General features: G+C 40.3%; 1 protein-coding gene across 1 annotated transcript in view; it reads left to right on the top strand.

The window, feature by feature from the left end:
* LOC139117472 (uncharacterized) overlaps positions 1-24,468 on the top strand; it is a 316,985-nt gene that overhangs the window by 248,189 nt on the left and 44,328 nt on the right. Inside the window, exons 2-4 of the mRNA XM_070680604.1 lie at positions 21,731-21,983; positions 22,844-22,900; positions 23,294-23,392. Of these exons, the coding sequence (XP_070536705.1) occupies positions 21,738-21,983; positions 22,844-22,900; positions 23,294-23,392 (402 nt within the window). The 5' untranslated portion in view covers positions 21,731-21,737. The remainder of the gene's footprint in view (positions 1-21,730; positions 21,984-22,843; positions 22,901-23,293; positions 23,393-24,468) is intronic.

Raw genomic sequence — 24,468 nt, 5'->3', positions numbered from 1 at the left:
TACATCCCTCCTTTAATTAAAATTGGATTATTTGTGATAGTTCCAAAATGTTGAATGATTGGATGTTGATGTATTGACTGTTTGATAGAGTTCATAATAGAGTTCATATTGTCCGTTGATAAATGAGTCAAAGTTTCTAATTGAAATTCTAAAAGTAATAAATGAAAGGAAATATATTGCTATTCTATTGCATGCGTTCTAATTCTCTTTCTAATTTAGCTAAGAGATCGGGGTGGACTATCCGGTCTCTGTATACATCTATTCAGGAGATTATTCTGCTCCCCAACATGACTAGTAGTCTGGTGCCGAAGCACAAAACCCAAAAATTTTGGCCCCACAATGGTTCTCGGTGGTTTCTGTATTTTCAAAGCCTACTGAATCAGGATCTGCACGATGCCACCCTGGCACCCTTGGGCATTTTAATATATTCAAGATGGCCGCCAAGATGGCCACCAAATATGTAAATTGTGATATCTCAGCTCTGTGAAATGTTATCAAAGTGATTTTAGTGTCGTATGCCAGGTAAACAGGGCCAAGGAATTCATTTCTTTCATTGCCAAACATGTGCAACCCTTAATTTGCATAAAAATGCAAGATGGCTGCCAAAATGACCTCGAAAACAGGTAAAATGCCATATCTCAGCTCCATGAGAAGCTGTTGGAGTCACTGTGGTCTCCTTTGCCAGGCAAATGGGGCCAAGGAACTCATATCTTTCATTGCCTGATATGTACAACCCTTAATTGCATAAAAATAATCCAAGATGGCTGCCAAGACGACCTCAAAAACAGTTAAAATGTCATATCTGAGCTCAATGACTAGCTGTTGGAGTCATTTTGCTCTCCTTTGCAAGGTATATTGGTCAAGCAATTCATATCTTTCATTAGCTGACATGTGCAACCCTTAATTTGCATAAAATTTGCATAAAAATCCAAATATTTGTTTAAGTGTGTAACAAGTCATATCTCAATACACTATGCAAATGATTTTGGTGTCTTTCGGCATGTTTACGGGTCAAAGAATTGGTATCTTTTGTTATCTTTGCTGTAAAATCAAACATGATAATCTAAAATTGATATTTGCAATCCAAGATGGCTTCCCAGCTGGTTTCCACAACAAATATCAATTTATATCTGAGCTCCTAGAGACTAATACATTTAGGGTTCAAGGCAGAAGGATAAGTTTCTTTCGTTATATAAAATGTAAAATATTTCAGCAAAAATGCACAAATGAAAAGCAAAAATGACCACCCAGTATCAATTATGGGCACACAAATGGATGCCACAAAAACATTGAGTCATATCTTAACCAACCAAGCAATCTTGAGACCTATTTTGTTGTGTTTAGTCAGGTTTTATTGGTCGCAGGTTTTTCATTACTTGTTTTCTGAGCTGGAAAAATCTTACTTCTAATGGAAGGATTTATCCCTTATTGCCGCTATAATGGTTTCATAAAACATTACAACAAGATTTATCTAGCATCTTCGACACTTCGGTGTTTGGATCCGTTTGAGAGGTCATTGAATTCACATTTTCATTCATATAAATTGTCAAACCATCCATTTAAATTAAATTATAATGAACTGTACCTGTGCATACAACGTGAAGGGTCATTTATCATTTGTCAATCGACCATAATAAATGAGCTTCAGTTATCGAGGCGAATTTGCTGAGCATGCTTGTGCACTTGCAGAGAAGTGACTTGTTTGGTCATCTTTGAGCCATCCTGACTAATCTTTCTTGTTCATCTTTGCACCAATTTAGTCACTCAGGTCAATTTCAGCAGGATCTTTAATATTGCTGCCCTTTAAATATATGACCGCAAGTGGGTGTGGCAGAGTCATTCTATGAATACCTTTATCATTGCTGGTATGGTTTTCTGATTTGACAATGACGACCAGGTTTCATGTCATCCATCAGAAGTTGTACCCTAAGCTTTGCAACTGTCATGCTGCAAACAAGTGTCTAGTTTCTGCTAAAGTGTCATTCATAGGCAGCAGGAATACCAACCTCTTGCATTGGCACCAATTCAGAGCACTTTGAGCGGTTTAATTGCATTACAAACACCAATGTTAGATTTAGTGAGGTGTGAGTTGCATTTTTGCCAATCAAACATTCTTTAAGACCTATTTTGATGAGTATGATCATGTTTTATTAGTCGCAGAATTTAAATCTCTTGTTATCTGACCTGAAAAACACTTTCAAGAACATTGCAAACAGGTAGTTTATCTTTTAATGCTTATAATGGTGTCAAAAATATACATCATGTCTCTATTTACTAAGTAGCTTGCGAGACCAAGTTTTGCGTCTTTGGATACATTTTAAGGGCCAATTGTATATAATACTGTTCAATGCAACTTACATATCAAAAGTGAAGTCAAAACATCATCGATGCCCTAAAAAGAGTTGCAAAACAGGCATATAGCCTTAGCGTATATTATCATTGCTCATCTTTGAGATTGATTCTTAATATTTGGCGGCATGCTAGGTATCGAGGAACTCACTTTTCCATTACATGAACTGTTTACCTACCATTTATCAATTCAATGAAAATATGATCTCCGGAATAGCTGCCATATCAAATAATATGTAATACTTCAGCTGACTGAGTATTTAATGAAATTGATTTTGGTGGCATTTGGTGGCACGTTTATAATACTTATCTGTAACAATGTACCCAAATACTTATTACAATTTTTCGACCAGAACTGTAAAATTCGGTATGATTCTTGCACAAAATCATCCTTCATCGCTTTTGTTAGCAGGGCCATTATTATTGACAGTTGCTTTTTATCCTATACTCGTAGAAAATACAGATGTCACAGCCAGTTGAGTTAAAGAGCATCTGTAACTCCTGTGGAATATGAAGGGTATACCAATTTGGATCTTGATCACAAAGTAGAATAAAGATTTTGCAAAATCAATAGCAAAAGAGTATTAGATAAGAGATAAATATGAATATATATATTATGCGGATATAACATGTTCATCAATATTTTACTTTTTTCATTTTTTCTAGTCTACGTTTATATTTATGAGTGTGCAAGTTGTTATGCCCGTCATTTTTGCAGTTTTAGTGTGTTGCGGCTCCCATGGCTAGCATGTAGGCCACTGCACCATAACAAGACAAAGCATGGGCACCTAGCAGTTGTGGCTCGTTGTATGCATACATTTTGGTCGTTGGTATGTTTCTTATCATATCAGTCCAATAAAGCTGGCACAAGCCATCAAAATAGTGCAGGTTAGTCTGCAATCAATCTATTGGAGAAGTGATGTGATAAGAAACACGTCAGCACTGTTATGTACTTTCGGTTTCATTCCGAGACACAGGAAAATTGCACATGCTTATTTATCAGTATAGACCTTTATATGTCAGGTAGGGGATTTGAACTAGTGATGAAGATTGCTTTCGGAGGAGCGAGGTGTCTATATGTTAATTATAAAAACAACAACAATTCAATTAAAGATTGGATAATTTGACTGCAATTAAACTGTTAAAAGTGCCATGGATGGGTGTCAAGCGCAAAACATTCATATTCTTGATGCCCCTATGGCAGAAACTATAAAATTGTTTGCAGCATGATGATTGCAAAGCTAAGGGTACAACTTTAGAGGGATAACATGAAAACAAGAAATGAAAACTCTGCGACCAATATTGAAATGTATTAGTCTCTAGGATGCAGTTTCAGCTAGGATATACCTTGATATTTGTTGTGGAACAAAACGAAATAGGTCTCAAAGAATACTTGGGTTAAGATGCGACTCAATGTTTTTGTGGCATCCATCTTTGTGGCCATAGTTGATATTGGGTGGTCATTTTGGCTTTCAATGAAATATTTTACATTTTATATAACGAAAGAAACTTATCCTTCTGCCTTGAACCTTAATGTATTAGTCTCCAGGATGCAATTTCGGCTAAGATCTACCTTGATATTTGTTGTGGAAAGCAGCTTTGCAGCCATTTTGGATTGTAATTATCTATTTCAGATTTTCATGTTTGATTTACAGCAAATATAACAAAAGATACAAATTCTTTGACCGTAAAACATGCCGAAAGACACCAAAATCAGTGGCATAGTGTATTGAGATATGACTTGTTACATACTGACATGTTGGATTTTTATGCAAATTAAGGGTTGCACATGTCAGCTAATGAAATATATGAATTGCTTGATCCAATATACCTTGCAAAGGAGAGCAAAATGACTCCAACAGCTAGTTATTGAGCTCAGATATGACATTTTAACTGTTTTTGAGGTCGTCTTGGCAGCCATCTTGGATTATTTTTATGCAATTAAGGGTTGTACATATCAGGCAATGAAAGATATGAGTTCCTTAGCCCAATTGCCTGGCAAAGGAGACCACAGTGACTCCAACAGCTTCTCATGGAGCTGAGACATGGCATTTTACCTGTTTTCGAGGTCATTTTGGCAGCCATTATGCAAATTAAGGGTTGCACATGTTTGGCAATGAAAGAAATGAATTCCTTGGCCCTGATTACCTGGCATATGATACTAAAATCACTTTGATAACATTTCACAGAGCTGAGATATCACAATTTACATATTTGGCGGCCATCTTGGCGGCCATCTTGAATATATTAAAATGCCAAGGGTGCCAGGGTGGCATCATGCAGATCCTGATTCAGTAGGCTTTGAAGATACAGAAACCACCGAGAACCATTGTGGGGCCGAAATTTTTGGTTCGACCAAAAATCAGGGTTTCGGCACCAGACTATAGTGTATGTTCTGGCTGACTAAATCTTTTCTCACTTAGTCACGTAATCCTCGAGGTATTTTGCTGCACGTCTTTCCCGTTCCGGATATCTCTTTCCTTTGTCCTGGGTCGGTGCCAGTTCTGATGTTGGCACATGTGTTTCTTCAGTTAGCTCGTCCTCGTTCAGCGGTGTCATATTTATTTCTCTTTCCTCTTCCTCTTCATTGTCAGCATTTTCTTGTTTGATGTTTCTCTTGGGGATTTTCTTTACTTGTGATGAGTTGCTAGTGATGGTGTGTTAGCCTCTGTTAGCTGTAACCATACTTCCTTTCTTCTGAATGACTTCGTACGGGTGTATTTTGTACGGAGTTTCAAGTTTTCCTTTCTCGCTGTTTTTAATGAGAACAGTGTCGCCTTGTTTGATGTCACATGGTTTGTGTGTTTCGGCGTTTATCAGCATATTTCTTTATTTTGTCCTTGCTTTTCTTGTCTTGTTGTTGTAATTTCCTTTGAGGTTTTCGTCTGATGAAGGTTGAAATTTTGATATTGAGTTGTCGCTGGAATATTTCTGTCGCTGGTGGTAAACCTGTTGTACTGTGTGGTGTTGATCGGTAATTTCGTAGAAATGTGTACAATTCTTGTTTCCATGATTTATTTTCTGCTTGTGCTGTACGTATTGCCTTCTCAACTGTTCGCATGAAGCGTTCAACTTCTCAATTTGCTTCTGGCCAATATGGTGTGATCTTGCAGTGTTTAAATCCTATATAATTTGCAATTTTGCTTGAATTCTTGACTGTTGAATGGAGGTCCGTTGTCGGATGTTAGCCTTTTCGGTATGCCATATTCGGAAAATATCTTGTCGAGCTTTGGTATTACTGCTCTTGCTGATGTTGATTGTATAATTTCTACCACTGGATATCTGGAGTATTGGTCTATTAATAACGAGTAAATAGTCACCTGATGGAAATGGTCAATAGAAGTCAATGCTTAATTCTTCCCAGGGATTGTCCAGTGTTTCTGTCATCCGTAATGGTTCACGACTTGTACTGTGCGTCGCTGCTTGACACGGTAGACAGTTTTGTACTTTCTCTTCTACCAACTTGTCATACAGCAACCATGTCTGAATAGGCCCACAAACATAGGAGGTCATTTGTTGGCCGACCTGACCACATGCAAACATTGTCATCCCAATAACAAGATGCCGACCTCTTTCGCTTGGTTGGTGGCCCTGACAATGCACCGTTAGTGTTTGCAGGCACAAAAATGTGTGTCTCCATCAACTCAAGTAAATCATGATGCAATAATGCATTGGAAAACCATCTCATTTGAACATCTTGTGCTTGCAGTGCCCATGCACGGTCGAAAGCATCTTTAACCCTCAGGTACCTCACCACATTGGCATCACTGATTTCACCTTTGTTGCAAGCAGACTGAAATGAAGGGTCGTGCAGATAAGCATCTCTCAACTGTATGTAATCATCAAGTTCTACCAGGTCCATAATGGTAATTCCTTGTTTGCAATAAGTTGTTGACGCAAGTACATGAAATAATATTGACAAAGGGGGTTGATCTGGGTTACAGAGGTGAACTGATCTTTGCTGGATGCGGAGCAACATTGCTGTTCACAGCTAAAATAAGAGCTGAGGACGAGGAGGACCGCACTCATTTGTAACACTGGGTAGGGCATGAACTTTGCATCCCGATCTTTGGCAGAATACGAGGCTCTGAGTTTGAGCCTCTGTTCTATTAATTACGAGCTCCTCGAACGGGAATTTCACACCTATTATACAGAATGTGAGACGTACGTCCAGTGTCAAAAGGCGTATGCGTTCCTGGCTTTTGACATATTCCTGCAACCACCCAGAGCAGCAAAGGTGGGCAATGTCGTACTTTTAGAATGGGAAAGAATAAATTTCGTCACATCATCCGATATAGCAACACTACACACGACTTTGACAAATGATGTTGCATGTGGTTACGAACCTTACAAGATAATAAGTACAGTAATTGCACATCGGATTGAAGACCCTTCGTGTAGAGCATCAGTTGTCAGTGCATGCTGGTCAAAATCGGCAACTTCCAACTCCAACTTGGAGAAGCAACTTTTAACCCAGTTGTTTATTGATCATTATCCAAGTATGCATTGCATTTTTTTTTCCGTATTGGACTGTTTAGACAACGCTGTTATGCGTAACAATGTCTACGCCTTTGCCAAGAAGCTGCAGTATGTGTGTGGGTCGTATAAACAACAAAATATGGTGGTGAGATCTATGCTGGCACCCATCTCTTTGAAAAGCATCGGAGAGGACAATCTTATCCTACAGATACGTAAAGGTCATGGCATCTACGACCGCAAGGTAGCCCTTTTGAACACTACCATAAACGTGCACGTGCCAGGAAACAGTTGGCCGTATCATTGGAACGATTGCACTTTGATCTACTCCACCGGAAAGAAAACATTTGAAAGAGTGGACGAGAGGATAAGGTGGTTATCGACTGCATTCATCAAGTTAAGGACATTGCCTGAAGCACTCTTGTGCATGCTTAAACCTGCAATATAAACATTTGCAAAATGGAGGGCAGTTCAAGCTCCCTGATATGCTCCAGTGAATATGCTAATGTGTGGGACAATGTATCAACATTGGACATTGCCATGGTGATGGATCAAACACATCCTCAAGTCACCTGTTGCATTAACTGTGTGGACATTGTTGGTAAAATTATATATTCTGAGTTCGGTTGCCCTTGCATCGTATCCGAGTTGAAACTGCCGAGTAAAGATACATCTTTCACAGACAAACGCATCACAGAACATCCAACAATCCGCATGATAGCCCATTTGATGTCATTCTTTTCTAAAAGTGTTGATATTCAGGAAAACAGGTTTGTTTTCAAGGACTTTATTCACGTGGGACCAGATGTCATCTCATTGTTGACCAACACACCAGAAATCAGGGGAATCTGCAACATCCGTAAGAAAACTTTGACTGTCTTAAAAGGCTCAGCCCTAAATTCAAAGTTGAAATTTGACAATTTGCACGAAGATTCTGAACTCCTGGCAAAAATCAGTCGGCTGGTACGGGAATCCGTCATTACAAAAGGGAGGTGCAGAAAACGACTACACAGACGACAATACTTGTCACTCCCTTCTGGTAAAAATAATAAATGCTAAAAGATAAATACACGATGTGTACTAACGTTTTTTGTGTCAATGTACAAAGTATGCTAGTGCTTCAGAATGAAAAAGCAATGTTGTAAACGTTTTTGTTTGGCTCGTATAGTAACTGATATAAAAAATGACCCATCTGAAATTCCAGACCCCGTTTACGATGTGCTACCATCTCACGTTAAGCAGTGGTGGTTGACTGGTCTCCCAGTTAGGTGGGAGCACATGTTGAGTTGTGACCAATATTCTGCACACGACCGTCCGAGTATACTGTCAAAAGAAGGCATTGGCACCGTAAAGAACTGGTGGATTGATTTTACTTATCCAGACTCACCATTTGCCGTTGCAGTCTTATTGGAATTGAATGCTCCTGACTACCTACGCAGTCCACTTTCATGCCTGTACAATAGTGTTTCGTTGAGTCAGGATGCAAACAACCGCGGGAAGTGTTTTGACGTGTCCATGGTGAGAACTGGTGCCAGAAAGGGTACCCGGGCCATTTTGTTTGATGACATCAAAGATGCCCAACGAGTAGGGTGTAAAAGTTTTGGCTATGGATCATGGTATAAACGTAGCGATAGTTGTCAAAACAATTGTATTAATATTATGATGGGCAGAGAAGACGGTAAAGCTGTGAATCATGAGGACATGGCCCAAAGATGTGGTGATAGTGTCGATGATGGTGTCGGTGGAGGCAACAGCATTGATGGTGAATCTGGTGATGATGATTTGATGGTACAGGAACTGAGTCTAGTGAGCAAACTTGCTCAAACCCTACCCAAAGAGGATGCTGTGAAATTAATCGAATTGTGTGAGAAGAGCGACACACGAATTAATGCAACTAACAAAACAGTTGAAACAATGACATTACAGTTGCAGAATGTCTTACAAATAATCAGTGATGTCCTGGACAAACAGGAGACAGCAGAAGCCAAGAAACGTCGGGAAGATTGTCTCGAGTTAAAACACAAATTGAGCTGTCAGCCTTTGAATTTCGATTACATCAATGCCTCATTTTCTAAACTTGGTGAAACATATCGTGACATGTCTGCCAACGGCTTTGGAAGTCGGAAACCACAAATAGATGAAACTGTAAGTAAAAAACTGGATGACTATTATAAACGTGTGACGAATATTATGAGAAAGCAATCGAAGACAGACACTGCTAACAAAGAAGCTATGAGTGCTGCATTGAATGCCAGTCAACGTGAACGTATGGACAAAATCAAACAGCACATATCAGAGGGGCCGGCAATGAACGAGTATATAGAGTTTTTGGAAAAAATAGCAGACAATTCGTTGAATCAAACGAGAATTGCATCTCCACCAACAAGACCATGGCATCCAATCCACCATCAAACTTACCTCCCAAGAGACTCAAGACAATGGAATCACTATCACAAACCCTATCCAGACCCCATGTACGGCTATCACACATCAGGCCAACATGACATGTCGTACCATCCACATGTCCAGAGTCAACAACACAGATAGCAATGGGCCAGTGTGAATGTGATGAGTGTGTTACTGCCTATTCGCATCATTCAAGTCGTCAACCATACAGGGCCCCTCCATTGAAACACAACCACCAACAAACTCGCAGACGGGGAGGTGAAACAACCAGATCCCTGCGGCAGCAAGGAGAGCAGGAACAAACGTGTGCACAAGCTGATGAAATGATGCCAGGACAGGTTCAGAACCAACCGACAAAACACAAAGATACATGTAATGAAATGCAAGGAAACGGCAAGGTACACAAACATCAGCATCATCAACAACCATGCCATGAAGAACGTGAACCCTATTCATTACATCATAACCACCAAAGCACTGAGCAAACGCCACCTGCCGTGTCAGCAAATACCAATTTTTCTGGGACATCGAGTAGGATCGACGCAAGTTTTAGCAGTGGCCTTGAGCAACCCCAGAATACAAAGTGTGACAATTTCTGGGCATCTAGAAAGCCAATGACCACAACTCATGAATTACCTGAAGGTTTTTTCGATGAAGGCTTACCAGCTGTGGACAGACTTAAGCATTAGCGTACCATCCTAAATCAGTCATTCAACACTGTATCCATCACTCAGTTTGCCTACTGATAGTATATACGCACATACAGACACAGGGGAAAAAAAAAGGATGTCATCTCATTTTCAAGTGAAAGCCCCTCCAGTGGAAGGCCCAGTTGTGGCACTCGAGGTTGACCGCACATTTATGGTTCAAAATTACGACCAAAAAAAATTAACAGAAACTCGAGATGTACTTTATCCCAGGGATGACAATACAAAAATTGTCCCTGGTCAGGTTCTATTAGGTCACAGGGATGTGTCGAGCGGCAGGTGGGGTGTTGTACCCTCACCGGCCGGTCTTACAATAGACAAGTTTAATTTGAGCAATGTCGAGATCCAGGAAAGACGGAAAGAGTGGAAACCCAAACCGGGAGTTTATAAGGTATTGGGTATTGCGTCCACAGAATCCACTAATTGGGAAAAGTACAGTTTAATGTCTGTTGTATCCAAATCACCCGATTCAGGATTCCTGAACACGGGAAGCCATTGGATTAAAGACGGTGACATAGTGTGCATTAGACTTCCAAGCCAAGAAGAGGTACAACAGCACATCAATCGTTACGGCTCTATAAAATTCGTCACTTATCCTCGAAATGATGCAGACACATATTCCAAGATCTATGATTTTATTACGTATCTCCAAATGAGTAGAAATGTAGCTTTGGCAGCAAATAGCCAAGGAAAACAGCAAGCTCTCAAGGCCGTTACTAATATACTGGCTTTCTGTGGACAAGCTGTTCAGAAACATCTCGTCCCAGACATCAGACAATCCACTGAGTTTGAAGTGTGGAAACAGACCGGCTATGTGATCAACAATCCACTTCCCTTGTTCACCGACGATACACAACGAATAGCCTTGGAACATTTCCTCAATAATGTTATAATGCTGTCAGAGACCCTGAAGATGAGGGACGAGAACATAATTTTGGGGCTAGCCCGACAGGACGTAAAGCCATTTCAATATGGCAGGATTGAAATGTTTGTTTGATAGATAGATAGATAGATAGATAGATAGATAGAAGTGAAGAATTGTTGTGGTTTTGTTTTGCTATACTATGATTCACTTGATGCTCACTTGTACGAGTGCTTTTGCCTTTAAAAATATTAAAATAAACAAACAAATGTCAATCGTGAAGTCATGTAGCTTGTGTGTTGCAATGCATATGGTGTGCGACATTAACTTTGGTTCGTTTATAAGCAAGATTGAACGTTCTCCACTTCATAATTGTTCCAGTGGTGACTGCACAGCAAGACCTCCAATCTAAGTTGCAAGTCAAGAAAGGAATGGAACACGAAAATAAGTTTTCTTTGCAGGTAAGGGCACAATGTCGACCAAAGAAGATTGGACAATTGAAAGTGTGTGCATCAAACATGCCCTGCATGAAAGAAATGACCGCAGATGAATACGACGAGGAGTTCCCACCACTAGCGAAGGCAGGATGTCGACCTCAGCAGACCAGACAATCAAAAATGTGGGCATCAAGCACACCCCATATCAACGAAATGACTGCAGAGGAATATGAAAACGAGTTTCCACCACCACTGACAAAGGCAGGATGTCGACCTAAGCAGATTGGACACTTGAATGTGTGCGCATCTAAAATGCTACCAAAGAAAAAAATGAAGGCATTGGTGTATGGTGGAGGACCTACGCACACTAGACTGAAAGTGCCACCAAAGACGCAAAGGGTAGAGGTTGCAAAGATGCAAAGGGTAGAGGTTGATCTTGAAAGGGGCAGCCAACATGTGTATTTTATAACTTTGCCGTCCATTTCTTTTATAATTTAGGAATTGCACCAATTGGCCACCGCTACAGAACCTTCCTGCTCCTACATTCATAACTGCGAGATTACATCTTCGTTGGATTTATATATTGAAAAATGTACGGCTGAACTTTTGCCAATCATATTGCAAGACTGTTGGAAAACAGGAACACAACAAAAAGAATTAATTGTCAATGTTTTGTCTAGAAATGCACCTTTTGTACCGATGGTGATTTGGCGAGAGATATTTAATGACCCGGCATGCATTTCATTTTTTTTCCCGATCAGAAATATCCATGCGAGAAGGTAAAGTTTGTCACTTGTGGATGGCATTATCATCCTTATCTTGCTAGCATCGTATCCCTTGTATGAAAACACGTTCAGCTCTGGTGAGATTGGGACATTTTTGGACCTTGTAAGTTACAACATGTGGAAGGAAAATAAGCCAGTGTCGATACAACAGGTTGTCAATAAATGCCAAACAAATTTGAACATGAACTACCATCTGTCTGTCATGTCATTTTTACACGCACATATGCACTTACATTGAAGATAAATATGTAATGTAATGTAATGTAATGTAATGTAATGTAATGTAATGTAATGTAATGTAATGTAATGTAATGTAATACAAGTCAATAACAATACGACTAGCGTCAAGTCGAGTCGCTCGTCATACTGAACAACACAAAACCAAAATTCACTCCAGAATTAAACAGCTCTATATATGATCTACAGACTTCACAGGAATTGCCTTAGATGCAACTGCTTTTTATTGTGAAAATAATAATGAGACAGACATAATATCACACACACATACACGCATTACAGTGGGTGTATTACAACCTCACTGGCATCATCATTAATGTGTCTGTACTTGAAATGTATGGTTTCTCTGTTGAAGTATCCTGGCCGGCTAGTCCTTCAGTCTGATTGAATTGTAAGATGAAACCAATCTGCTGCGTCATTACATCAGCAATACTCAAGGATTTCAAATGACACAGAGCCCTATCAAATCCCAGTCGATAAATACATTTCCGACAGGTATCGTTAATGACTCCGAGTATTCAGCAAAACACCAGTCACTTTGCCGAGGCTGAAGTGTTAGAGTTGTTGCATTCAGTGGTATGTCTTCTACGACTTCGAGTTGAGAAGATACCCCAAACTTAAACTTCCTGTTAAGAACTATGGCTCGCTCTCTCACCCATGCATGTGCGATTTCCCTGGTTGAAAATTTCCTTTGACTTTTCCATCTGAAATATCATATTTTGTGTTTCTCATATGAATTGTAATAGGGTTTGGTGAAGAACAATTGTGTTCGAATACCACATCCGGAGACGCTCTGTATAAGGCAGATGATAAAGCAAGGCTGAATTCAGTCGGACATTTTGATTGCTTTTCATTAAAGCGGATGCAATAGTTGTACGGATCTGAACAACCGTATGAATATACATATGTAGCAAGAATAAGGAGAAGACCAAATGATACCGGAGAGAAATTCATGATGATGTTATAAATGTATATTATATTTTTAGCAGTCTTGTGACGACCTCTAAATTTATATCAGCGTTATTTTCATCCGTTAATAATAAATGATTTCTGTGTCAGTCAAAGAAAAGAAGAAAAAAAAAGAACATTTCATGTTATGGAAAATTAACCCTTGGCACATTACTATACAAAACAAGACAGACAGTGCAAGGCAGACACAAGCATGAAAGGTAATGCAATGTGCTGCGAGACAACGAAATAAAGTCAATTCGATGTGACATTACCACGATGGAAGATTTGTCTGTCAATTCCATAAGCATGTCTTTTATTAATAATGTGTCGTGTGAAATGTACTTGGTCAGTCAAGGAACTTTAACTTTATTTACAATGATATCTAATTTCCTGCGTGCTCCTTACAATATGAGCAAACCCATGAATTTTTCAGAAGTTATCGATTTCGATAACATCTTCGGTGATGACGGTTCAAAAATGCGATCAAAAGAGGTGATGGGTGGATCCTTTGCTACAGAACCTGATTATTTTGGCTACCGAAATCAGGGTCACACGGCCACAGACAAAGACTGGGTTTCCCCGAGGGATGTTTTACTGAGTCAGAGAATTCTCTTTGAGGCCATCTCGCCCGATTATGGCGTTATTGGTATGAACCGTGATAAGCTGGGATGGTTCTGTCCAGTTGTAATTATAAATGGCATCAATAAATTTTCAATTCAAGAAGTCATCGCCCCACCTTCTGTCATAGACAGATGTACTGCATCGTCTGCCCTACCAACACTTGGGGCCGAAAAGCAGTCAAGAGAATACACCCTTGAACAGATGGGTGTGGGTATAACCCTAGCACCAGAATTAATCCAGAGAGCAACTCAGGACCAAATCATGAATGCATACAAATTTAAAGTCAAGCAGGTCATTAACAGCATCGCGATGACATTACAAATGATAGTTTACAGTAATCTGTTTCGAGCGCCAACGCTAGACTACATGGAATACAGAGGAATGGAAATCGAGGGGGATTTGTCAAGGAGATCTCTTTTTTATGGCACCTACCAGAAAAGAATTGATAATTTTATGTTGTGGAATCTTCATCGCACCCACAAAAAAGCAGTGCTCGTAGATCTTGACAACAGTCTAAACTACCATTCAAACAACGATGGGGACGCAGACACAATAATTTGCCACCCAGTTGCAGCCAGTGCAATTACAGATTTTATATCAAATGCATATGAGCCAGAGGATGTGCGTGAAGTATATTTAACTGTAACATCGGATAGCTATGTCGTACATGACAGCAGCATTAAAGAGGAACCACATGTATCATACAAAGAGTCCCCTCCACCGCTTCGTACCCTGGTGAATTCCAAAGTGAAATACATCATTCCATGCCCGAATGTCCGCGTAAAGGACGTCAAATACAACTTAAGCGAACTCGAAGCCAACTTCAACTCTTTCAATGTCATCGGGTACTGCCCACTGCCAGACGAGGAAGGCGGTCTGATTGACTACCAAAAGATTAACTCTGTGAATTGGAACGTAATTTATGTGACCGATTTCGAAAAAAGAAATGACTCTAGAGTAACTCTCGATGAGGTGATGGAGCAGGGTGGTTACTTTCTGTCTGACACATACAACCCGACGTCGTACAATAACTTACTGAGGAGCGCAGATTTCTTATCGCTGACTGACATAACTCCCAACGAATACTATCAGATGTGCATGATGCCATTTACAGGCAAAGAACAACACTGTCTGTTGGATCCCAGTCGAAAGGTTTACTACCAACCAGAGTTGAAGGAGTTCCTACCAGCATTTACTTATGGTCACAGCAATGTCAGTACATGCCCTGTCAACAGGGGCGACATCGTTGCGGGGATGACACTCATGGCAAAGACAATGTTCAATGGGCAAGAAGATATGGAGGACTTGCAACTATTGTGCAATTACATGAGGGACTGTCTGTCTTTGGAGTGGAATGCTGATGATTTTGAAACCCTTTCCCTTTTCAATGAGATCCCATTTCAACGTTTAATGAAAGACAGGTATGCATTGGATGAATCACCATTGGGCGAGCGTGTTATCAAAGACGTGAAAGCTAACAAAGGGGCAACTCATTTCACGAACTATGATCAACTGTTAATAGTTCGCCACATATGCCAACAAGAAAAGAGTGCCCAACAAGCAAGACGCGGTGAAGATGAAGCGGGTGAATATTTCAAATTGGATCCTCTCAATAGTGCCATACTCAACATTTCAATCGTGGTCGACCTGATTGACCAACTATGGAATTGTTACAAAACAGTGACTAAAACCAGACCAGACATGACTCACAGTTGGTTGTTTACACAATTGGGCCACAATACCCTGCAACATGTTTTCCTCAGAGAAATGAGAGACCAAACTGATGCCACCGATGGCTTGACATGCCAATGTTGTACAATCGAGCATCCCTCTATCACAACCTTTTCCTTCGGGCATTCTCCCCAAGAGTGTATGTTGCCAATTGTAAATCTTTAGATGAAGCATTAGATTCAGAGAAAGTTAGAAGAGTGGTGCATACTTATATATAATCCCATGGTATTTTTCTCTGTTTGACGTCATCGTATACGAGTGTTTTTTCGCGGAGCCGTACAACTTCGAGCCGAAGGCGAGAAGTTGTGCGGCTCCGCGAAAAACACGAGTATACGATGACGTCAAACAGAGAAAAATACCATGGGATTATATATTTATCACATGAACAGTCTTCTTATTTTTCTTTTGACGTAGATGGATCAAAATTATCGTAACAAATTGCATGAATTTCGTCGCGATTTGTGTTTTACTTACGCGGATTACTTTCATTTAAAGAGTAAAGCGGCCCGTCACCCAGGAGATACTTTCATTCATAAATCCCATCAAGCTGAAATTTGCTACATTACAGGTTATCTCCACCAACCAGACGTACGGATTCGGTCACGTGAACGTGTCAATCATTGTCTCGCGCTGTATCGATGCCAAGACAAGTTGGCCAGCGGCGGACATAGCTTTCACCGTGCCGTGCTAGCGACGGATAACCATAGTATTCAGAGTTACTTATATTTACAATTATATTTATGAAGTAAATGAGACGACACGATCGAAACAGTAAATTCTCATTCCAGAGATGCCGTGGCTTTCAAAATATCACACAAGTTTACGACCTTTGCGAGCGCGAAAGATTCCGTTCGATGACACACTCATTGCATGTAGGTGCCCACAGCGTTGCCGTCACCGGTCTCTGCCGTGCCGGTGTCAACTCGTCAATCCCTATCTCGGTCATCAATGTTTTCGTCTTACGAACTTTGATGTTTGCATTGACACATATCTCGTCCATGGATACATCCTAATTTTGTTGACGGAAACTCTGTTTGAGTGTTGTCTGAGTCAACTTTCGAAGTACAGGAAGTACATGGGATTCACAGCGCTGCACACAGCTCGACAGCTTATGTCGTCACAGCATTATACCGCGCTGCAAGTTTGATTCGAGCGAGACTTTACGGAGTTTTGTGTGATTAAGGAAATTGATCGTTGTTAGTCGAATGACTTTAGGCTTGTGCCTCCTATGTCGCTTTCCCGTAGATTATACTATACTCATTTATTCAGTTTGAGGTGTAGGTTTCGGTTTTATCGCCAACCGGGATCGCCAGGTACGACGTCCACACGACTCGACTGGAGCCGAGACGTTATAATACTGACCTATTAAAATAACGATCGTCGGTATCTCCATTCGATTCTCGGGAAAAGCTATTGTTTTAGCGACTTGAAATTTCGTTGGACAAATATGCCTTCTATGTTTCCATGTCTGGATTTATCGGGTCACCTTTTTGTAAAATAACGTGCGAGCTAGCACGGCATCGATCACAACAAATCTGTCGTATCGCGACGTATGACAACGGTACCATGAAAGAAAAAAGTTCGGTTGATGACGTACAACAGGGGTAATTCGGATTTCTTATCCGTCCTGTTCTACGTCACACAGGTGGGAATTCGGGCCAGTTCATGTGATAATGACATAAATCTCAACGAAGAAGTCTACCATTACAACTGTAATTTTCTCATCTTACTCCGCCCGATATACATTTAACACCATAGCTGACAATTCATTCATACGACCCGAAAACAAGTTCCTCATATCAGACCTCTGTCCGTTGTATTCATACAATTGTGAACCAGCAGCAGCACCTGATGATCCTGGCCATTTCCTTAACCACAATTATTCACATCGTGTGGCCTGGATATGCAGCTCACCGTATGACATTCGAGTGAAATGCTACACAATGATCTTCATCAGTATGCTACAGAATCCATCAACTACACGGGCGCTGGCAAAAGAAGGCATTTACTTAAACACGGCATTCTTCTTGTTCAGGAGAGTCACCCAAAAGACATGCGGCATTGTCATGGCACGGTCTGGTCGAAAAAACAGATACCTGTTTTGTGGCAATGCTACAACAAATAGCTATCACAGCAGTGCAACGCACTATACGACAAACTGTCGATTTGAAACAAATGTGGTTGACAAGGATCCGATTAACAATTCCAGGGTGTGTCATCATGTAGCTGGTCTAGGTTATGTTAATGGCATGGGAAGTAGAATTCACGACCCATTTAAGAGTGAGAACAGTGGTGACAACGGAGATTTTGTTGTTGTGCCAATGTGTCCCATAATTGATGTCAAACACTGGAGTCACATACAACCCATCAATGGTCGGGTGTCATTTGCGGATGGGAATTGTAATCAACAAGCAACTGACATCGATGTAGTCCAAGACGTTTACACAAATAATCCTTGGGCAACGCTGGGTCTGTCAGAAGCACAGATCATACACGGAAACATGCGACATCCGCTGTGGACTCACGAACCTCTTGTGCACGGTGCCTACAGGTCTTTTCTACAAGCCAAAACACCGTCACCGCAATTCCAAATTGGCATCGATGAGTTTTACAGACCAATTGACTCAAATGGCATGCAAAAAGAAACAAATATAGCCATACAGGGTCGCCAATACCATAGCAACGTCAAGTGTTCATACGCATTCAAAACACTCAACAAGGGTTTCTATGGTATGAATGAAAACAGTAGCAACCATTTTCAACATGCCCTCAACATATCCAGAGCCCGGGATGATGAAGGCCTGTTAATCATGGATCCAGACACATGTCAATTGACCAACAAAAGAACTGATCAATACTATGTTGAGACAGGCATCCGCAAGAAGTTTAAACCGGATGATTCTACAAATCCACGCAAAATATACCTGTTTAGTAATCACGAGAGAAAAGATGCAGATGCTTCGGCATACCCGAAAGGGATCGTCGAGGATAAAGGGGAGGACTAAAAGGGGTAGAGTAGAGAGGGGTCCCCCTCACAGAGTTTTATATAGCTATATATGAAATTGGACATTATTCTCAGGGAGGGGATGAGATAGTAGGCAGAAAGAGAAAAAAAAATATGGTAATCATCGTAATAAACATTACATTTGAAGTACATGTTCATTGCATTTGTGTATTCTCTTGGTACGGATATTACCATAAAAAAAATCTTGTTAACTCGACCAGAACAAAAAAAAAATTGAAATAGTTAAATTATCAACAATTACCCTTGATTGGATGGGGGGTGCGTTTGGCACGCACATTTAGGGGAGAGAAGAATAATAGAAAATTATCTTAAAAAACAAAGCGATTACAAGAGGGTTTCGAGGCAGTAATCTTGAAGCTCTATTAAAAAGCAAAGCGATTTCAAGAGGGTTTCACGGCAGTAATCTTGAAACCCTAATGATAAAGTGATCAATCGAATTGAAACAAAGACACCAACCAGTTCCTCATATGGTTGACGTTAAAAGGGGGGGAATACAAATACATTTTTTTTGCATAAGAATGGGGTGGATGAATAGTGTGGATGAATTAATAAAGGTGATGAATTATTAGGGATTTTACAGTAATTAATAAAACGTTACAAGTCATCCATTAAGAATAGAGTAAGCATTTTTTATTCCTTCATTCAATAACCTTCAATCCAAGAAAAAGCATTGCCAACCCCAAGTGTCCTGTTTTGAAACACTCCAACTCGGTGGATATTAGTGCTTCTATCTGCAAAGGAATGCACAATCAGTACACCCTCAACCGCCGACAACCCATATGTGTTGGCTAGCATTAGTGCACCTAGTTGCGCCTGTAACTTTGCTCGGCTATAGAAAGATCTCTTGTATCCAGTTGCACGATTTACAGTGGCTCCAGCATGTTCGTCTGAAATGTCACAGTATCGTTTGGAGGTCGTTTTCAGTTCAACAACAGCGTATCTGTGACTCGCCACACCATATGCTACAATGTCGACTATTGCAATGCTACCTCGGCCACTGCCATGACCGGGCCGAACATTGGTGACCGGAAGTTGGGCTACGAGTGGTACATAGCCTGATTGTTTCAATAAATGCATTATAGAACGAACTACTGCTGGTAAGTAGGGTGGTTCTTTCCTTGCTAAAATACACTTTACACCTTTATCAATTTGTTGTCCTAATCTCCTAGCCTCCTTTGGACACCTACGAGAGACATAACGCTTCCGAGAATATGGTCTGAGAACAGTATTTACGTAATGAAACTTGTTAATCTGCTTTGTCAGACTTGAGAGGACGCAGGTTTTTTTCGTGGTCGGATCGGTGAAAGTGTACCTATGTGATGTCTGACGGATTGGCACTTCATGTTTGTCACGCAGACCAGCTAACCGAAACCTTCTGATAGTTGAGGTACAATTAAACTGTATTGTGCGAGACATTGTCGACATTCTGATCATTGTTATTAACGTTAACCTAAACACACATTGTGTCAGGCAAATGTCTTCGGGGAAGAGAAGCAATCGATACGGCTCCAGGGGTCATGGAAGTAAAATTCCGAGCCGGTTGGGCAAGTCCTCCCATTCTTTTCATGACAGATTAGAGGCCGCCTATGATCCCGCAAAGAAGGCCTTTGAGGCCACTTTAAACGAATTCAGACGAATAGACGATGGTATTGGGGATGTTTACCGTAAGAAAGGGTTGAGAGCTTTCCATGACCATCTCTTGCTCCACTTACAAAAGTTTGTATATGCCATGTTTTTTACCATCGCAGCAATCATGTTGGTTGTGCAAGGCGACAAGGCAGATGGAGATCCGTGCAAAATTACAGATCTGTATGGAATCCTCAGATTCTTCGTATATCCTGCATATGTTGACGCTGCAATAGTAACGTTAAATGTGGCCTACCTAGTGTATAAAACTTTCAGGGGAGAGGAACAGGTTCTTGAAGTTCTTAAAGAACCAAGAATGAGAGAGAGAATAGCAATACATGCGTTTCCAGTCTTTGTCATTACAATTGTGGTTCTTACTGTTCAGAGTATACCTATGTGCTTTTTGACAACGCATTACAGAGACACTGGATTTTGCAAAACATTCAATGTCGAAGTCGTAAAAGGCGGATTGATCCTCGTTGCTGTATTTGCTTTTGTACACCTTGCCACACATTTGTACCACCACAAGAAACTCACCCGAGAAGTCAATGTGAAAAATATTCAAGACAACCATTTTTACGCTCGGGACGAATATGAGAAGAAACCTTTCCTTGATGTTGACAATGATCGAGAAGGGGCAAATATACCCATGAGGCCAATATCAGGATTTTAACCCTATGAGTGGTACAATTATGTCACCTTTGAATGAGCATAATGAGGGGGGGGGGGTTGGACGTTTGAAGAGTTTACCTATGGAATCAATAAATGCATTTATTTAGAGTCACTTAAGTGTTTTGTGTCATGCACTCAAATATTGATTGGGATAGTGTGTGTGTGTGTGTGTGTGTGTGTGTGTGACAAACCTAACTGTTTACATTACTAAATATATTAGCACGCAAAAGGCAACAAATGAAATTGCAAAAAAAACACACCAACAAATGAGCAAATCTGTACAGAACTACAAAACACCTCAGTCACGAGGGTATGTGGACGACAAAGTCATTTATTTTCCAATTGATATTAGCGTAATTGATTTGCTTTCATCAAAAGGGTAAACTCCTAAGACAATGAATTCTTTACAGCAGCCACTGTACCCAGAACTCCAAACAGATGTGTTATTGGGCCTTGGTACCAGTCATGGATCTTCATTGTCACCATCAATGGCCTCTTTAAATGGCATGATAGAGGGTAGCACGTCCAAACAATGCCAATCCCTCCATTCATTCCTTGGAAAAATTGGAAAAATTACCAGTCAACGGGATTGTCTCACTCAGTATACAGGTAAAAGGACATCCGGCTCCGTGACATGTCACTTTAGTGGGTCATTTTCCAAGAATTACTGACAATTTAAGTAAAAACAACGACGTGTTTTGTACAAAAAGATTTTTCTGACGTGGAAGGTATTTATCAATTCTATTGGATGCATCATTTTTTTATTCGACTGTCTAAAAGCTATTGTTTTTCTCAAATTGCAAGATTCGTGACACAGATCCTACTTTATCGTTACGTTAACCCAGTGTAGACATGGAGCAGTCACAGCCAGCAGTACCTATATACAGTGAAGGACAGTATCAACAGCCATCAGTAATTCTACAAACCCCGAATCAACAAAACCAGGAAGAGGGATCCAGTTTTTCTCACAAGGCAGCCGCTGGTATTGGCATTACCCAAATAATCCTCGGTGTAGCCTCGATAGCAGCCGGCATAGTCGCCATCTGTGAGGAGTGTACAGTGAGTGAGCTCGGCACTGGAATTTGGTGTGGAGTTTTTGTAAGTATCTACTGTCAGTATAAGTCTTGCATTGTTTGTATCCCAATATCGGATAGCAACTTTTAGTATTACGCCTTGCTTTCTGCGTCATAGCGTAATTGTGCACTTGTTGATTTCATTGAATCTTGCCACGAACAACGAATGATAATGTACATATGGATGTAAATTTGTTTTGTTGGTACGACCCAATGTGGCCCAAGGGTGATCATTTCTTCACGATTTTTGATGTCAACAGAGCTCACAACTTATCATATATCATGACGCATACATATCGATTTCTGCTGGGATACAATGTAATGTGGCCACTGGATGGCCGTTTTGTTGCAACGTTTCATGTCTAGATCCGTTTACCGCACAAGTCTTATCTCCATTCGATCAAAACTTTGCACAAAGACATCGTGATAAGAGGTTTTTGAATATTTTTTTAAATTATGCAAGACGACCATTTCGGCACAATTTGTTCCGTTTCAAGCGATTGCTCGCTACAGATCATGCGTCATTCGACGCAATTAAAACTTGAAAGTTATGCAAAGACAATGTAACATTGTAATGATTATCTACAAATCAACTTATTTTGTCATATGATCCAACATCGCCCGTTTGGTGGCCGTTCTAATTATGATTTTTCTATGTCTGAAGACATATGGTAGATCTTATCTTGGTACGAGGACAGTGCACTATTACGTGACTATGACGTGCATGTGTTTGTCAATTAGGGTTGCAACGTGATCAATTTATGATGACATGTGTTATGTAACAGTGTTGCCAGACTAAACCTAGGAAGAAACTTTAAATTGGCTAGTCTAAAAGGCAACTGAACTAAAATATCCTGTTTGATTTGAATTTCTGTCGTTGTCCAGATCATAGTAACAGGTGCCTTGGGATGTGTATCTGCATGGAAGAAGAGCACTGGACCGGTAAGTACTAAATATATCTGTGATCATGTCATGTGCATCTTGAAACATGTGATTATCCTGGTGTCGATCGTCTTATTCCGCATGGGGGTATCATGGTTCAGATGACAACGGGAGCTATGATCGATGCGACATTGGGTTCGAGACCACGCTAGACTCGTTGTGTCGTATCCCTAAACAAGACAAATATTAAATTTACAAGGCTCCTGTCTATTGGATGACGGATAAGGTGTATAATTTGTCAACAAATTGCCACCAGATTGAGCTTTAATTATCTTACCTTACACAAGACAACACAGAGTCAAATGGGGGTTGATAACATGTGTTATGCATTTGCAGTCACTGTGTAAGCTTCACATCGGCTTTATTTTAATTGTCTTCTTCTTCTTCTTTCAGATTGTCGCATCGATGGTCATGTCGATCATCAACGCATCTGCGTTCTGCTCAACGATGCTATCTTTCAGTATTATAGCTGCAGCAGTCTACTATCAAGATGTATGTATTTATCTATGTACGTATGTGTATACGTATGTATCTGTGTATGTGTTTGTTTGTATGTACATATTCACTTAGTTGCAAGTTAAACTCAGGTAGAAAATTACTGAATCCATGCATTTGTTTGTTGATTTGTTGGTCTACTTATTGAATTTAATGCCCCACACACGCAAATGAACCGTTACGTTCGGCATTACTTTGTCTCGCAATAGATTAATGACTGGGCAAAAGTGATTTGAACGATAGCACAAGTTTTCTTCGAATTTTCGGTTATCGTATAACAAAACCATGATTGTTTGGGTAACGTTGGCAAATATTTTAGTCACCAATTGCGCGAATCAGGTCATTACGACTGACCCCTTTGATGCATGCAATATAAAATTTAAAGGTCATTAAATGGAGGTTTTCTTGGAAGTGCTCTCAGGTGTCGTATGGGACCCGTACGACCAATGCGAACACTGTATCTAGGGTACTTGGCGATGATAGAAGTTCAATCATGTTGGTCATAATGTACATAGTAAAATTTAAAAGTTGAAGCTATGTTAGGTTTGCGTGGCAGGGCTGTGTAACGCCGGTAACACACAGCCCTGCCACGTAGAGCTACAGCTATGTTGACTTGATTCATGTCTAGATATCAGTATTGAACGTGATTGGCAGAGGCAGAAATTGCTTCAAATGATTTGGAAGCCGTACCACTTTATTGAAATAAATCATTCTCATTGCGGAATTTCAGAAGAATACCTTGTACTTTGGCATTGCAGGTCATTCAAAGCCTAAAAAACAAATGTTAAATTTTTGAAAACGAGACTGAGAAAATGTGCCTGTCGGTACTCAAGTCACATATTTCCAAAGCTTTAACTTTCAGTTATGTGGTCACTTTTTCTTTTCTTCGTAGCACAGACATTTTTATGCACAGCTGACTTTGTCATTGTTGTGAATTTGAATTCAAGTCCGGGCTAGTTTTGCCTAAAAATTCGTTTGTCGACAGAAGAAATGGCATATACACTTGCTATTTACACCATCGCCATTGCAAATTTATACGCAGCTATATTGAAAAGTAAATTATTTTAGCATAG

The sequence above is a fragment of the Ptychodera flava genome, chromosome 2, assembly GCF_041260155.1.
Source record: "Ptychodera flava strain L36383 chromosome 2, AS_Pfla_20210202, whole genome shotgun sequence".
Taxonomy (NCBI): domain Eukaryota; kingdom Metazoa; phylum Hemichordata; class Enteropneusta; family Ptychoderidae; genus Ptychodera; species Ptychodera flava.
Note: the sequence above shows the minus strand (reverse complement) of the source record. Positions and strands in the feature narration are given on the sequence as shown.